The following is an 18415-nucleotide window of genomic DNA, read 5'->3' as shown; positions in this document are numbered from 1 at the left end:
CCAACAGCAGTATCAGTAGTAAGATGTCTTACTGGGCACGCAACGGGGGGGGGGGGACATTTGGGTGTTACTGTGTTCGCAACGGGGGGGGGGACACGAAAATTTTTTCGAAAAGTTGATAGTTTTTGGCGTTTTGGCAAGAGCGGTGGAAAACGCCAAAAACTATCGCCTTTTCGAAAAAAATTTTCGTGTCCCCCCCCCCCCCCGTTGCGAACACAGTAACACCCAAATGTCCCCCCCCCGTTGCGTGCCCAGTAAGACACATTTTTGGCAAATTTCTGATTTTTTTGACGTTTTTTGTTAGGTTTGGTTTGTTAGTCGGGAAAAACCACTGCTGTTCCAGTGGTTGTCATTTTGTAATCAGCCCAGGTGAGCCTCATCAGTAAAAAAATTTTTTTGAAAAAAATGAAAAATTCAAAGTGTTAAAATTGCATGAATTGTATTTTGCGCTGGGTTTCAGGTCTCAAAGACGATTTTTTGTTGACCTCATCTCACCTGGTGGGCCTAATCATTGAAAAAAAACTTTGAAAAATTTTGGGAAAATTCAAAAATTTTGAGGTATTAAAATTGTGTGAAACACAATTGGCGCTGAATTTGCAGGTGTTAATGTTAATTTTTTGTGGCCATCATTTTACCTGGTACTAAGACTATATCAAATGTTTTATAACCAAAAACTGTCATCAATAGGTTGTTGACTGTTTGTAGTATTCTTTATGTCTGTTACTATCAGTCAGTCCTCTCAAATACTCTTATAACCCTTTATTTGATGATGCATGAGAACAAAATATAGTAATAGGCAAGGAGGTGAGTGGTTGTTGCTATGCATGTGCTGTTGTTAGAACTCTCTGTGTCATCAATCTATTTTTAGAATATAATGTATATTATGACTAACTACTATAGTCACTGCCGAAGGTCATTATACACGAGTAGTTGTCGTATTCCATTGTCATTGGGAGACCGATCGACCGAGAGTGTCAATGATTTATTTTTGAATAAGTTTTCATGTTCAACTGTCTGCATTGGGTGGTTTTGTTATTACAGTTTAACACAGTACTTGTACAGCAATAGAGCAAACTTATAAGAATTTGTTTGAGTTTCAGTTTGAGTTTGATTTGGAAACAAACTATGCCAGCGGTTGACGATTGTTCCTTCTTTGACTTTTCTCACGATATTACGTGTACAGAAAAACGTTATGTAGTTGCTTGTGTGAAAACTTATGACTCTGCTGGAACATATATAACGGTAAAACTTTTAAAAAAAGATAACTTCCGTGATCAAACCCAAGACAACAGAAACAATTGTAACAGTGATGGTTTCAAGTTCAACCAGAGAATAACACTATCTTTAGCTGAGTTTGAACAATTATCTCAAAGCTACAATTCACTCTGTGAAAAACTAAGGACCGGACAATCAGAACAACCTATCAAAAAAGAACACAATAAGATAACGGGAAGGAAACGACGTTATCAGTTTGCGTTCTCACCGGAGACGAATAGCGTTAAATCAACTCAGGTTGCTGGTCGATCAAAGAAGAAAGCGAAGAAAAGTTCTGAGAGCAACACACAGTATTGAAAATGGTTGCGGCAATGTTTGAACAAACACCTGAATTCTTTCGACAGTTTCAAAAGAAATTTCACTATTTTATCTGCAGAAGTGAGCCAATATTTGATACTAAAGAAATCAACAACAGTTTTGCTTACAGTTTGCATGAGAACAACAGCTTTTGTAGAATAAAAGAACAACATTATCATGTTATTGCAGCTTTGGATCAAGTAACAGAGGCTTTCAAAAAAAATTCTTCAAAACCTTATTCTATACTTTGCCTTTACACATGTTTCAGACTTCTACTCCACAAAACACAATCTGTCAACATCACTTTTCACGGTGAAATTTTTGAGAAGTTGCAGCAAGCAGTCATTTACAATCACCAACATCAGCTAGATTTATATAGCTCCAAAAGAAAGCTTCCAAATATCTTTGAACTGGAGACTGTCAAAGAGAATGTTAAAGTTCAAACTGATTTCATACCAACTTGTACTTTTAACCGATTTTTAAGTATTTATCAGAACAGTTCTTATGCAAAATTTTCAAAAATTATTGATATTATTATTAGTGGATATGGCTCCCTGAATGTTGATAATGAGAATGTAAAAGTTAACTTTCGATTTGAATTAAAAAATTAATCTCACATGTTTCATTAAAAAATGAGCGATCTAGCCTCAAGGGGAAAAAGTTACGAAATTATGAAAACAGTTGATGCTAAAAAACTTAAATTGATTGATTTGTCCTACATCATATGCTTAGCAAATCGTAGTAAATCATCATCATTCATGTAGTGCACAAAGGGATAGCTATATGTGAAAATAATATGAGCAATATAAATACAAAAGAGTCCACACAGTTTGGAGTTTGGGCTCTGAATTGGCTGCAATCTGAGACACTGAATGACTTCTTCGAAGTAGAACTGCAGCAGTCGAGTGTATACAAAATGGTAGCAATCCAGTGCTTGCCCAAGTCGATCAGCAAAGTACATTGTTTTTTTAAAATTACAAATCAGTAGCCAATGACTACCCCATGATGTTGATATTGAGGCATTGACCACAGCAAAGCAATTATCTGGCAGTCTTCGAAAATTGTCAGCTGCAAAAACTCCACAAAACTTGTGCTTCAGATGAAAACATTTAATTACTAGATAAGTTATCTCAAAATTATCCATCAACAGGATATGTAATAACCGAGTTTTTGGTAACTTTTCGTTCAGAGTTGACGTAAAAAGTTGAACTTCGTTCGCCTAGGAATAAAATTTCAACGCTGTCACCCAAAGGTGTTCCAAAAGTGAGCTCCACTGAAATTGAACAATTTGTTAATTCAGGATGAATAAAATCGTGTGAAGCCTCCTGAGTTGAAGTAAGGTCGAAGGCCAGAATAAAGGGATTTGGATAATCGGCTAGGGGAATGCTATGACCACCTTTATCAAGAAAATCTAAAGCTTCAAGCGTGTTGAAGTAGACTTGTTGATCTGAGGTTGTTGAAATTGGTGTTCCAACAACCGGTATTCCATTTCGATAAATTACAATTTCATTCAAATTGAATTTCTGGTAATGGAAAGGATTCGTTCTGTTAGTTCCTAAATATGAGTGATTGGTTGACATTGCTATAATCATTCTTCGAACTGGTTCCTTGGAGAAGATGTCTTCTTGACTCCAACTGCGGATGCCAGCAGTGGCAAGAAAAGTTCTGGGCAACACCTCCGTGTACCGATAGACAGCTGGTGTTTTTAGCAAAGTTTTTTCTATCGCAGACAACACATGATCAGCCACGGTCATTTTGCGCACGTACAGATTTGCTTCAACAATTTTTACTCTGTAATGTTTATTAGATTCGGATATGACAGTAAAATCGTTTGGAGACCTTCTGAAGGAGATGCGTAGTGTAACACCACTGAGAAGATGTTTGTCACAGGTCAATATATCACTGGCCCGTTGTCCAAGTAGAGAACATTCCAGAGAGTCAGCAACTAAAGCTTTTCGCGCAGCAACATCAGTAGCTCTGTTGTCAGCTCGATCAATTTTGGCGGGTTCGTCTTCATAATAATAGCCTTGACAAATTAACCAAGTGCTCTTTGCTGTTGTTCCGGATGAGAATTCTGTTTCTATGAAAGCCTTGTGTGCGTAGTTGCCGTTTGAATTTGACAATTTAACGCCATTTGCCGAAACTGTACACTCTGAAAACAGAGAGTGCAATGCGTTATTGCTAAAATACGGCGAATCTGTGTTTGTGGCATCAGTACCAGTTCTCAAATCGGCGTCATTGGTTCTCGTGATTTTGCATTTTATTTCAGGTAGAAACTTTGGCAAATCAATAAAGTTGTTCCTGTCGCCAACAACTTCAAATTCCAGCATTGGACTATCCGGTGAGTATGATGGACCAACTTTTTGGGTAAAAGCATTGTCAAAGGTGATCAGGAGAGGCTGCTTTTCAAACAAGTCTAGAGTTGTGTGTGTTGCCTCTGCTGGCAATAAATTAGTATTCATTTTTCACTTTGGAAAAGAAATCTGACCGACTTCTCAGTAACGGTTGTTTTCTCTGAATGATTTTTCGGGATTTGAAAGGACCGCTCTGTTTCTGTTTTTTATAAACATTTCCACCACGAACACCTCCAATTCGGGCTCTTGAGCCACCGACTTGTTTCTTTACCGTTTTCTGAACAGTTGATTTAAGTGCTTCTTTAGGACTCTTCTTTTTGGCTACAACGTCAACAATCTCTGGTGCCGCCTGCACAAACAGTTCTCTTCCATTCTTCCAAACAGGCCACAAAAACTTTTTAGCTATCGGTATGGCCGCCCTACCAATTCCAGCCGCTAAAGCCCCGAACCCACTGCCTCGTTGACGATAGTCTCCTGCAAAGTATGGTGAAACTGATTGTTGTTGATAGTAAGCTTCCATTTAATTAAATTTTTTAAAGTTTAAAGTCAGAATAACTTTTCCTGTTCCCGTTAAAGGAACAAATTTGCCAGTTTCGGTTCTCAACTGAACCTCAATACACTGAAAATTGTTTTGACTGAAATTTGACAACAAATTGCTAAAAACTATTCTATGCGTAGGTTCAATTTCACAAAGGCTACCGTTTTTCAGACGTTGTTTTGAATCAATGATACGAATCAGCGGAGCTTTTGTGTCTCCAATGTGTTGATACTCAATTATGTTGCTGTATAGAAATATCAATTGTTTTCCTGCAAGCAGATTAAAAGGGGTAATCAGCAACAAAAGCTTTTGCTTCTCCGTCACCCAGTGCTAAATTGTCAAAGGAATCTATCATTTTATAGCCAATATGAGTACCTGACCCATCTTAGATTCCTTCAAAGCCCAGAATGCTTGGTATTTCTTCGTCAGGAAATGTAATTCCTTCATTTTTGCCAAAAAACAAAACCAAAACGCCTGTGATTTTATTGTACTGATGACTGAATTTAGTTAGACCAGTAGCTGTCTTGATGGCTTTTATCAGGTGTTCCAAGTTCTCATAGCTTCCAGTATTGATCAGGACTGTCTCCCCTTTGTATGGTTTTGAAACAGCACCAGATGGAATACTTCTCTGATGGTTTTTGTTACCTTCAGAGGAGTAATTTATGATTCGAGTGTTATTAACCTGGTTGATTCTGGATGGGAAGATAATTTCACTCAAAGCTACTCTCCAATCACCTTGCAGGCTGATTTCTTCATTGAAGAAGTTTTTGAAGTTAGCCAAAGTGTTCTCTGGAAAAATGTCCATGGAAGCTGATAAAACTAAATGATGGTTAACTCATTCATGCTTTCTGAACGCTTCCTGTTGTCAGCAACTTTCACTAGTTCCAATTGACAGAACTTACCACTGATTGGATTCTGATTCGAATCAATTAGGCTGTATGTTGGAGGGTTTATCGTTGGAATATCGTAAACTTCAAACAATTCGTCGGTAAATGTCTGTTTATAACCTTTTCGGAAGGGTAAATCAATTTTTGATATTCTAACAAAATCACCAATTCGAAATTTGGGTCGACTAACTAATTTCTCGGATGCAATTGCATTTAATGATAACAGATAAGGAACGTCTTTTTTGGTTACTTTGTTCGGAGCTATTTTTGTTACACGGTTGATGCGTGAGTTTATTGTTTGCACAAAATTTTTCAACTGAGAGATGTATGAATATGTCCATTTTTCTTCCAGATACTTGTAGATAATATTCTTTAAAGAGCGGCTGTTCCTTTCTGCAAACGCAGACTTCTTTTCGCTGAAAGTTTGATAAATTTTAATGTTTCTCCTCTGGCAAAGTGTTTTGAAGTTTCCCTTAAACTCTGTTCCAGCATCCACCCAAACTTTTTTCGGCTGTTTATGCTTAATCATACGTTTGAAGGCTTTAGCTGTTGTTGTTGCATATTTTGATTTGAGTGGTTCGACACGTAGATAGCGTGAAAGACAGTCAACAGCAATCAATAAGTACTTAATACCTGCGTTTTGTTTTGACAGTTTGTCCACGTGTGCCAAGTCAAGAGACCAAATTTCATCAAGGTCATATGCAATAACTTTCAAACGTGCAAAACTTTTTCGAAAGCCCTTATATTTTGCGTGAGCATTCTTGGTCTCTAGAAACTGTTTCACTTTGCGAGGTTGTAATTTTGTGTTTTTTTAAATTTTCAACGCTTCCATACGCAGCTGGCCCTTTTGTGTACATTGACTGCAGCAATTTTTCTTCACTCGTCGTAAGATTCCCATTGTTTTTCCTTCTGTACACTTGGTTCGTACGGAGTTTCGAAACCTTCCTCTTCTTTTTCGTCACTACTGCTTTCGTCTTCGGTGAGTAGTGCTCTGCTGGTCTGTTGCTGCTTCTGGTTGTCTTGTTTTGGGGGCTTTTGAAACTTTGAACGTTTTTGTTTCTGTGATTTCTTGACAATTTTTTTTCTTTTTGTTGCGGTTTCTGGAGAACTTTTCCTGATCGAAGTTTTAGCATTGCTGTTAATTCCTTGTTCTTCCTTTATTTGTAACACTTTTAAAAATTCAAAATAATCAGGACTGTCAATTTTCTTTGTTGGTTGCTGTAAATTGTACACGAAAGCGAATGCGTTTATGTCAGTTGGACTGTTGTCAATGAGTAACTTCTCGCCTTCACCAATGAGCACACGATTAGACTTTTTAATTAGATCTACAATATAATCACACTTTAGGTATTTTGAATGAGGCAAGAGAGATGATAATGTTTTTAGGACCTGATCTGCCCGTCTATATGAATGTTTGAGCCGATTTTCATCAACAACAACACCAGAGTCTTGTTCCGACAGTTTGTCATTGAACTGTGCTTCAATGTGTTCCTTTGGTCGCATTCTATTTAAAATAGAGAGCTGTGCTGATTTGTGTTTAATGTCAGGATTCTCTAAGACCCGGGTTTGGTATGGTTGAGTTTTCATATAAACTTTTTTGGGAATTGAAATAAATTCCTCAGCAGTTGTCATTTTCTTCTCTTTTATGATTGACTCAAATACTGGTAGCAAAAATGAATAATGAGCCGAACTTAATCAAAACCTGTTTTTGAGTAGTATGGCTCTTTTCTTTTCAACTGAAACGTTTTTACGAAGAATAGTCTTGATCACATTTTCATATTGCTCCAAATCGTTAATCTGAACTTTTACATGTCCTCTGATTACGTTGTAAAAACATTCACACAGTACCAATACAATATTGTCGTCGTAAGTGCGGAGAAATTTCCTCAACTCAGGATCAGATAAAAGTACCATTCGCTTCAGTACAAAGAATTTTTTCTCGTTCATTTGATATGTGAGTAATATCGGCTTTGTCTGAAGGTATGTAGAAGACCGACGGTCACGGCTCTGTAATGTTTGAACAAAATCGTAGACAGTCCGAAGTTTTTGGATCCAGGTCAATCAATAAGTGTCCAAATGTTTCTCTTGTTGCTATTTCATAACAATTTTTTAAAAAATGAGTAAGATTCAGTTGCTTACCTAGAAACTCGACTTGCTGAACGTCACGTGGTGATTTGAACAAAATGATATGATTTGTATTCAAATCTATTGTTCGCTAGCATTTACTTTGCTGGTAAAGATTGTGTTTCACATAAATGACATTAATGTTCTTGTGTCGACCCGCGGTAGCCAGCTTGACAAACTCTTTGATATTAAAAATTTCCTCACAAGAATCATCAAATATAAGCAAACAATTTTCAGTATTTTGCAAAAACTCCAATTTTGTGAATTTTTTGAAAACAATGTTTGAATGCTGGTCAACTTGTGAGTATATTGGTTGCATTTCGTGGTAAAGAAAAATAACATTTTTAAACTTTGGATAAAAGGTGTTTCCTGTTATTATTCTGAAAATTAAATTCGTTTTACCACAACCCGACGGACCTACCACGGCCATAACGATTCTGTCACTGGTAGGGATAACTTTGTTCATAATCGAGGATTTGTTAAGATATATCCAACTAAACTCGACAAAATCGAAATCCAAACTGATGTTTCCTCACAAGTTGGTTTAAGCACAGTCAATTTCACAATGCAAAGAACTATTAGCATCAAAATTACAAACATTTGAACAAAAAACACAACTTCCGGTCAAGGTAACGTTATCTGGTTAAAAAATTTCCAAGTAGATTTTCCACTACTTTGCTTTTCGAAAAGATTTTCTTGCACAACTTGATCAACTGTTACTTGTTCCATCACAAAAGAAAATGTGTATAAACTGAAAATTTATTGTATTTTTTAATGTTTTACATAGAACAGTTCATATCAACTATAATGCGGGTAATATTGTAGTTTTTTCATAGTACACAATTTTTTTGACTTTGTCCGTGTTCACGAGTTCCTGAATTTCTTCAGGCAGCATTTTGTCTTTTTGATCTACTTCTTTACCAGTTGGATGTTTCGATATCAATAGAAGTTTCGGAGGCGAGACTTTGCGTTGAGAATCCGACATTTTGTTTTCTCCACTGAATAAAAGGCTCGATGTAAAAAACCAAGTGTGTAATCGAACGAATTTCCTCCTCTGTCAATAACACCCTAAGTTTTTTCTGACGAATTTGAGTACCACTTTTTATCGCTTCTCCTTTGCAAATTGAAAGGTTCAGTGTTCCCTCCTTCGTGATCAAGGCGCAAATCGTCGAATTCGCTGACAAGGGTGCTTCCACTTTCGTCAATTCCTCTCTCATTAGTCAACCAGTCAAAATAGAAACAAGCTTTTTCCCATGCACAATGATTGTTGACGATACAACGTTGACTTGAGCTATGATTCCCACAGTTAACTGTAAAAAAACTAAGATATTTTAGGACACTTCAGAGTATTTAAATCGATTACTGGACAATCGAGCAACTCCGATAAAAATTGAGACTTTTCAAAACCTTTAGCGTAGTAAACCGCTCTTGGGTTTCTTAAGCGAACGCTTTGGACAATTTGTGTTAGATAAATGTAAGGATAGTTTTCAGAGTTCCAATCTAAGCCATGTAAGTTTTTAGATAACCAACTGATTGAAGTTTTCTGCGGATTTGTCCAATCGGAAAATTTTGATGGTGGTGAAAACAAAACACAATCGTTGTAATCTTCAGTACATATACCAAACTCTTTAACAATAAATTTTTCTTTCCTGTGACGGAAACCTTCAAGGTCTAACACAACTGTTTTACTGCTTAACATTCCAACAAGTGATAAATTTTTGAGTGGAAAACTTTAATATACAAACAAAAAAGAATTCCTGTCAGATGTCCAGTGAAACAACTATTAAGCTTCCAGGGAAGCATGTATGAGTAGCCGGGTCCTTCAGTGTAGAGCTCCTGGATGAAACCACCAGCGTCATGCAAAATTGCGGGTAATCGTAGAATTTTGGAGTTGTTTAGGTATGAATCTAAAGAAGAGTTATCTATTTCAATAAGTCCTCCGTAAGGTCGAAAATTCAAAGCATTATCATAATCAAAATTTTCCTTTTGACTAAAGTATTCACTTGCTGCTAAGAAATAGTTCAGTCTTACTGAATTGTTTGGGTATGTTGTGGCTAATAACAAATACTTCTCATGAATGTTTTTCAAACAATATCTAAAAACTATTGGTTTATCAAGACGCATTCCGAGTTAGATTGAAGCCGACTGAATCTGAAAAAAAATACACTTTTAATTTTGCTCTATGAAAAAATTAAATCAATCTAATTCATAGAGGAACAGATTACAAAACTAACTGTCTGCTGCAGTTGAAAGCGTTAAAAGTAATTAAAACATTTTTCATGTTTGTCCTCGTTCATTCGTAAAACAGTGACATTTTATACAAACTCTCTTTCATTAGAAAGTCAAAGACAACAAAAAAGAATTTGTCTATTATTTCCGTTTTATAGCACCAGTTTGAACATAAGGTATTGTAAATAAAATAACAACCCACTTAAAATGTTCTATATTGATTCTTAAAATAGCTTTCCGGAAAGATAAGAACTGGCTGGGATTACACTGATACTTTCAAATCTGTCTTTATTTTAGATAAGCTGAGTACATGTAGCATAAAAACAGCAGACACTGAAGAAAATATCTTCTCATCCATATAATTAAATCTTTGTAGAACACAAACACTCACAAGCTGTGAGTGTTTGTAGAACACAAACACTCACAAGCAGACCACCCACAAAATGAGTTTTCAGTTCTTCGCTTAAACCAGATTCTTTAGATTCAATACTTTATATACTTTAAGTACATTATATATTCAATACTTTAAGTAAAATATTTATATTCTGTCTCAATCGTTGGAAATTGTATTGATATAGGCTTGCGCTTTGATAATTCTTGTTGATAAGAACTAATCACATTACTTCAACAGTAATAGGCTCATTATATTTACCATATTCTTCTTAGATTTTTCTAACAGTATTTTTTTTGGTATATTTTACAGTCTTCATCAATTTATTCAAGGCCACTTATACGAGTGTAAACAGACGAAGATATCACTGAAATCTTAAAATGTTTCCCATTGCAATTATACTAAAAGAAAAATCTTCTTCCAGCAAACGAACAATTGCATACGAGACTTCAAAAAAATATATTGTTATTGTTCAGCAAGAGTATCAAGGCAAAGACTGGAAAACTGTGAAACACATGACATTACCTGTTGTTACTTTCGATTTCATTCAGTCTTTTAGATTTGAAAAAGCGTCACTTAAGGGAGCTCAATATACTCTGGAATTCTTGCGGGCTGTACTCGTGAGTTTATATTTGACTCAAACGTTCTGGGAGATGATATTAGAAGAATTCTCTATGATTAAGATGTTCAAGAAGTACCTATCTACGAAAATCAGGAAGAGTATTTGCAGGATTTGGAACTCATTGAAAACTTTTGGAAAATTCCAGCAATTACTGAAACTCCAGATTCAACAACCAAGAACTTAGAAAACTCGGTAACATCTACAACAATTTCAACAAGTTTAATCAAAACACCCGAATGTAGTAGGCTCGTGGCAACCAACAGTCTTGAAACGCCGCCTGTCAGTTCTTGTCTTGCTCCAAAAAAACGTAAACTCTAAACTAGTCTCCTAAAACCTCAAACAGTTATAATCTTTTGAATTGCATTTGCTCAACCTCGATAAACTACTAATAATACAATAAAACATTGTTCGTTGTTTTGTTGATGTTTTAATTGTTTGTTCGTCTCTCTAGTGTTCTCTCATTTGATGGCTAAAAGTATGTTCTGAAAAAAAAAACACTTTCATAATGACAAATTCAATATATTTTCGTGGCAGGACTCTTGGAAGTTTGCTAGTACAATATGTTTTCCTGGAAGTTTTTATCCAAATAAATTAAATCTGTTAGTTCAAGCGCAAGACATAAGCAGATTATTTACTTCCTTAATGTCTCTATTTTTTTAAGTATAAAAACAAGTGTTTACACTGACAGCTACATAACGTTTTTCTGTACACGTAATATCGTGAGAAAAGTCAAAGAAGGAACAATCGTCAACCGCTGGCATAGTTTGTTTCCAAATCAAACTCAAACTGAAACTCAAACAAATTCTTATAAGTTTGCTCTATTGCTGTACAAGTACTGTGTTAAACTGTAATAACAAAACCACCCAATGCAGACAGTTGAACATGAAAACTTATTCAAAAATAAATCATTGACACTCTCGGTCGATCGGTCTCCCAATGACAATGGAATACGACAACTACTCGTGTATAATGACCTTCGGCAGTGACTATAGTAGTTAGTCATAGTATACATTATATTCTAAAAATAGATTGATGACACAGAGAGTTCTAACAACAGCACATGCATAGCAACAACCACTCACCTCCTTGCCTATTACTATATTTTGTTCTCATGCATCATCAAATAAAGGGTTATAAGAGTATTTGAGAGGACTGACTGATAGTAACAGACATAAAGAATACTAAACAGTCAACAACCTAATGATGACAGTTTTCGGTTATAAAACATTTGATATAATCTTAGTACCAGGTAAAATGATGTCCACAAAAAATTAACATTAACACCTGCAACCCAGCGCCAATTGTGTTTCACACAATTTTAATACTTCAAAATTTTTGAATTTTCCGAAAATTTTTCAAAGTTTTTTTTTCAATGATTAGGCCCACCAGGTGAGATGAGGTCAACAAAAAATCGTCTTTGAGACCTGAAACCCAGCGCAAAATACAATTCATGCAATTTTAACACTCTGAATTTTTCATTTTTTTTTCAAAAAAATTTTTTTTACTGATGAGGCTCACCTTTTTCGAAAAGGCGATAGTTTTTGGCGTTTTCCACCGCTCTTGCCAAAACGCCAAAAACTATTAACTTTTCGAAAAAATTTTTCGTGTCCACCCCCCCCCCCCGTTGCGAACACAGTAACACCCAAATGTCCCCCCCCCCCGTTGCGTGCCCAGTAAGACACCTTACTACTAGTATCAACGGTTGTTCTTTTCAGGATGTGCAATTAGTTGCCCCGATAGTACATGCTAAGGCACTAAATTAAGCATTCAAACTCCAGTGACGCACCATTGGTCACCCAACGAGAGAGAAGATCAGAAATTGTTACCAGACCAGATTTTGCGACAGAATTACATCGAGTCCTGGATACGTCTCACATAAAAAGAGGAGACAGCTCTTCGAGATTACTGCCCTTTTAAATCACTCAATGAGAGTGGAGTTGAGAAATTCGAAAAGACAAAAATGAGGAAGATACTGAAGTACCAGATCTTTGGAATGAAGAAATTAGACAATGGACAATAACTTCCAATCACATTTTCAAATCAAAAACGGACTAAATGATTCAAATTTAACCAGGAGTATAAAACACCCGACTGAATATTAATATAATACTAAAACCTTGAAACTCCGTTTTACCAAGTCTACGAAAGTAAAGAGTATAGTAGAAGTTCAGGCTTTAGGGTCTTCCCAGGGGTGCTCCAAGGAACCCTTGTTTTCGTGTCCTATTTCTAATCGATTTTCGATAGTGGGTTGCACATCCCACATTTACATAAGATTCTCCACGTGCATTTGTTGTTAAAGTCGTATTTTGTTTTAAAGAAATTCCAGTAGATGTCACTCAGTTTTTTTGCTCGATAGTTGTGTTGAATTGGAAGGAACTTTGGAAAAGATGTTGTAAAGTAGTTTGGCTCTGTGAAGGAAATTTTCATCAGTCTTCCTTCGACGATTTTTTGCAATTTTTAATTCCCCTCTTGCGCTTTGTCTAGTCTTTTCAAAATCTTGATATTCGAAGCTTACTGTGACATCGAATTTATTGTCAAGTAAGGATAGTAAAAGTAGTGAATCGTGCATTTCGACATACAGGCGTAGGGGCAACAGTTTAAGTGCTATTAGCTTTTCTTTGTAGGTGCAGTTCCTTCCACTTAGTATCCATGAAGTGGCTCTTTTTTCTAGCTTTTCAATTTTCTCCATCTGCTGTCTGTTTGGGAGCCAAGCATGAGAACAGTATGATAGTATTGGCACGACATAGCCAGTGTAGGCATTCAATTTGTTTTTTAATGAGGCGCTGTCGGTCATGCTTCATTTTAATTGGTAGAATACTTTTGTTGCTTTCGAAAGCCGGTGATTACAGTTGCTATTCCAATTGGAATGCAGTTGGAATAGCAATTACAGTTGCTATTCCAAGTTTTTTGGAAACAATCAAACCAAGGTCCCGTTGACTATCAACCTCTCCTAGCTCCTGATTTTTCAGTGAGGCTTTTTGTTCGCTTTTGAGAGAGAAGTTTACATTTTGATGCATTTAGTGTCATGTGATTTCGATCGCACCAGTTTTCGACTCCTTCCACGCTCTTTTTTAATTCTTCCTGATTTACGCTAATCAGTATATGGGTAGTAAAATTAAACAGATGCTAACAACATTTCTCGTGGATCATAGGGAGACAATTTATGGGTCAGTTTGGTTTCATATAGAAATCTGCTGTAAAATTTCGGACTTACTCTGGTGGATTTAGAGAGGCAGCAGATGAAGGAGAGAGTGAAGCCAGTACAGCAGCATCCACACTGTTCTCGTACATCTCTGTCAGTCCTCTGCAACAGAAAAAGGCCAGTCTGCGAGACAGAGACTCATTCTGCACTATCTCGTCCAAGTACTGAAACAGCACAGTTAAAGTGACAGCGATGTGCATTAAATTGCTGTTAATTTTCACTGTGTATCTGAATAGTGAAGAAACAACCATTTCAGTTTAGGGCTACAATCCAAGTCCTGTGAGGGAACACCAAAAAACTGTGAAAAAAAAACACTCAAAGACACTTAGAAAGCTGGGATTGAACGAGATATACTGGATGTTTTCCACTTCCGACCCCTACCCCCACTAAGAGAGTGCATATATCTGCCGCCCTTCTCATCAACATTGATACCCAATGGATTATTGATCCAGATTTTTTGAAAAAAAAAATGGAGAATTTTATGTTCGCCCCAATTTTTTTATGTTAGCCCTAGACGGCAGATTTCTCGTTCTTGTTTTTTTTTCTCCTAAAATTGGCTAAAAGAAATACTTCAGCAACGTTTTGCGTGGGGGAGTTCACATAGCATATATCTACCACTACTGTTACAAACTACTATTTTCCAAAAATTTCTAATAAAAATAAGAAATATTAATAAGAAAAAATAGGTACTTACCGATGATACTGAACCGTCACACATAAATTTAACAAAATAACACCTTAACACTTGTTGTATCTAAGCCAACAAAGAAACTGATGATCACAATAAAAATAATCAGAACTTTTTTCGCAGATATTGTACCTAAGCCAACAACGAAACTAAAAAAAAATCGATTATTTTCAACCAAACCTGCTCTTACAAAAAAATTTAACTTGAAAATAAATGAATGAAACGCATGAAAATTTCGAAGATAAAATATTTTTAAATTAGTTCTAGAATATTAAGCACTACTCTATACTCTAAAAATAGGATTACTTCATACTCTAAAAATAGCACGTACGTAATGCTGAACATTCTAGAATAATTCCACCTGAGTGTACCTTTTTAGTGCAAGACATTTTGACCATGAGATTCAGTTGCTTACAAAAATTTTTTGTATCTCAGTCGAACAAGTGTTTGATTTAATTCGCAGATCAACAAAGGAAATCGATGAAACTGTTCAACGAAGTTGTTTTTGCAAAATCACCCATCCGTGAAACTGTTTCCCACATGGTACATTACACACAAATTGGATCAACGGAGTTGCCACTACGTGGATCAGCAAAGCAACTTCATTGATCAACAAAGAAATCACTACGTATCCAACAAACTTACGATGAAAATAATTGGTGAATGGTTATCTTTTGAATAAAACTTTCAAAGTGATGTTCAGTTTGAATGAATTTTATTTCAATGTGATTGTGAGTGGTTATATTTAGTACGTTGTTCAATGTGATGGTGAGAGGTTAAAATTTTATTTTTCATTTTCATTAAAAAAATAAAATAAACGTGAAAAAAGAAAGCAGACGAAATTAAATTGACTAACAAACCAACTAACCAACAATCAATATCAATCACTTAAAATTCGGTCAAATTAAAATATGAATAAACTAGAAACACTAATTGAACTAAACAATCTGGAAAAAAACAGAAATAGATTTGACGATAAACTAAAACATCAGGAATATTATGGTAACATAGAAGAGTTATTTGATCCATTAACAAAAACATTAAATTTACAAACTGATAAGCTTGACGAGCAATCAACTTTAATGATTGAAGGTATGTATATACATCAAAAACAAACACTACATGCCTTAGAAGGTTTCGAAATCCCATTAGCCTCAACAGTACCTGATCGACAAAGGCGCAGCTACCCTGATTACAAACATATGAGCTTTAGAGTTGACAATCAGATGAATAGAAATCTAGTAGAAACGGCAAAACAAACAAATAAACAATTATAAAATAAGTTGAGGCACCTGCAAACATTTAGAATGAATGATGTAGATATATCTCTAGAACCGATTGTATAAGAATAAAAGATCATATCTATACTTTTACTAAAGGTTTCACAATGTTTAATAATAACAAAGATGTATTTGAACGCGACATAACAGAAGATAAAAACATAGCCGGCAGATTGCCGGAAAATAGCCGCGATAGACGCTTGCGGCCTTCCATAAATTGAAACAGCTAAAGAAATAAGATAGACCAGCAGTCCTTTAATAAACCACTAAACTTTTTAGAATAAATTCGGACTGTCAATTTTATGACACATACGGTCTATAAGGAGAGCTTTTTCAAAATTGATATACGAAATCAAAAACTCGAAATCAAAGACTAATAATCAAGAATTAGGGCATATAAGTTTGCAACTACTTAGATGCACACTATTGATCTTTAATAAAAAATGTTCATAAAATTTGAAGTTCCATAAGTGAGTTCAGAAGTCATTTTTTGAGTGAGGTAAGTCACGCAATTGACCTAAAAGCAGAACTGACGTCACGCACACAAAATTTAATTGCAAAGCAATAGAAGTCACTGAAGTCAATTCCAAGAAGTCAGGTCGTAAGAATCATCGATGGAGACGACGAATTAAAAAAAACCACGATGTCCCCAATAATAGCCGCTATCGCTTCGCGGCTATTAATTAAAAGATTTCTAAATTTTATCATTACCCACAAAAGAAGGGATACTAAGAGTAATAGATCAAGAGTTGCTAAAAATTTAATGCAAAGGGCCTTAACAAGAGCTTCTAGTAAAAGTAGTAGTAGTAGCAGTGAAGCCATTGTAACAGCGAATCGGCTTCGCCGATGAAAGTAATGAAGAAAAGTTAAAGCTAGTGGTTTAGTTAAAGCTAGTGGTTTGACATCTAACACAAACGATTTAGTAGAAAGATTAGAATTAATTATACTAGAATCAAGAGCAGGAAGTGAGCGATGGATTACATGAGATGTTAAATACATCTAAACAACTGTTACCAACAAACGATATTACCCAAGGACAACTAGATTATTTAAATTTTAATTATTTTGGATAAAACATTATTATTATATTTAACGAAAAAGTTAGTATAACAGTTAATATTAAAATGATACTTACAGTAAATGAAACAACAACCAAAGCAAAACAACTGGCTAAAGAAGTACTTAAACACAAATAGAAATAACAAAGTTTCAAAGGGAAAGAACAAAACCGTTATACAAAGATGAAACATGGTCAGCTGATTTTATTGATAAGTCATCTTTAAGTAAATAAAATAATATTTATAGATGTATATTCACAGTTATAGGTATATTTATTTAAAAGGGTTTAGTTATACCTTTACTGATTTAGCCTCGTTTAACTAATGGTTTTAGAAGTATTTTTTAAAAAGGTAGAACATCAGAAAAATTATGGGTTGATAGGTTTAGTGAGTTTTAAAAGTAAACACTTAAATCTTTACTTCAAGAACATCGGACAGAATTGTACTCAACATATGAAAATCTAAACAAAGTATTTATAGACAGATTTATTAGAACATTATTACATATAGTTAATAAACCAAGGTTTATAAATGGCAATGGTCATTGGATGAACATACCAAATGATGCTGTTGTAACATATAATAATAAGCACTCAGCAACTAATATGACACCTGTTGATGCATCAAACAATCTTGAAAAAGTTAACCATAAATCTAATAAACATAAATCACGACTTAAAACTATACGAATGCTGCAGAAAACCAAAGAAGACCAATAATAACCTCGCTCAGCAATAATTATCACTGCAATTAAACAACTGCTTAGAGTGACAGCATAAATGATCACATAAAACATCAAAGATACAATATTTCTCAAAAAAAGCTGGCAGATTACCAGAAAATGGTCACAATATTTGAAGATCCGCAGTCTCAAGAAATAGTTAAAAAACGAACGACAACAATTTCTTTTTCTAAATTATCTCTTCCAATGAAAGTAAAGCCAAATCCCGAGTGAGGAAGTCACTTTGAGAGTGAGAAAAGTCATGTGTGATCAAATATTTAATTGCGCAAATGAACAAAGAACTCGCTCCACTAACAGAAATTGCGTGAACAAAAAGCAGAAGTAGGTGTGACGTCATATGGCCGTAAAAAAAATCTCGACGAAATAAAGAAACATAGCGGAAAGACTTCAGAATCGATTAGCAGTACAAAATTTACTCACAACCTAGACAACCAGTAACTGATAAAACTATTGAATTCATTAATACCGTTCAATTGGAACTAACAAACAGAGGAAACAAATAATGGAAAAGCAAGGAAGATAATCAATGAACAAAATTTAAAAGACCTGTCAATTTTTTTAATAGTTCTATAACATAGCCGGCAGATTGCCGGAATAGCTGCGAAAGAATAGACCTGCGTGCCGTATAATAGAGATAGAAACAGATTCAGATCCAAATTGAAAAAAAATCGACGCCGCTCAAAAAACTAGGTAAAAAACATTATTCAGCGATAAATAAATAAAGCTTG

General features: G+C 35.2%; 1 protein-coding gene across 3 annotated transcripts in view; it reads right to left on the bottom strand.

Moving 5' to 3' along the window:
- LOC142336205 (mediator of RNA polymerase II transcription subunit 12-like protein) overlaps positions 1-18415 on the bottom strand; it is a 305636-nt gene that overhangs the window by 213886 nt on the left and 73335 nt on the right. For 2 of the 3 annotated variants that reach the window (XM_075384862.1, XM_075384864.1), the window contains one exon: positions 13932-14083. In XM_075384862.1, coding sequence (XP_075240977.1) covers positions 13932-14083 — 152 coding nt within the window. Of the gene's footprint in view, positions 1-13931; positions 14084-14613; positions 14786-18415 lie in introns of those variants that run through there. The other variant, XM_075384863.1, reaches the window with a different exon arrangement.

The sequence above is a fragment of the Convolutriloba macropyga genome, chromosome 3 (assembly GCF_964194025.1).
Source record: "Convolutriloba macropyga chromosome 3, txConMacr16.3, whole genome shotgun sequence".
NCBI classification, from domain to species: Eukaryota; Metazoa; Xenacoelomorpha; order Acoela; family Convolutidae; genus Convolutriloba; species Convolutriloba macropyga.
Note: the sequence above shows the minus strand (reverse complement) of the source record. Positions and strands in the feature narration are given on the sequence as shown.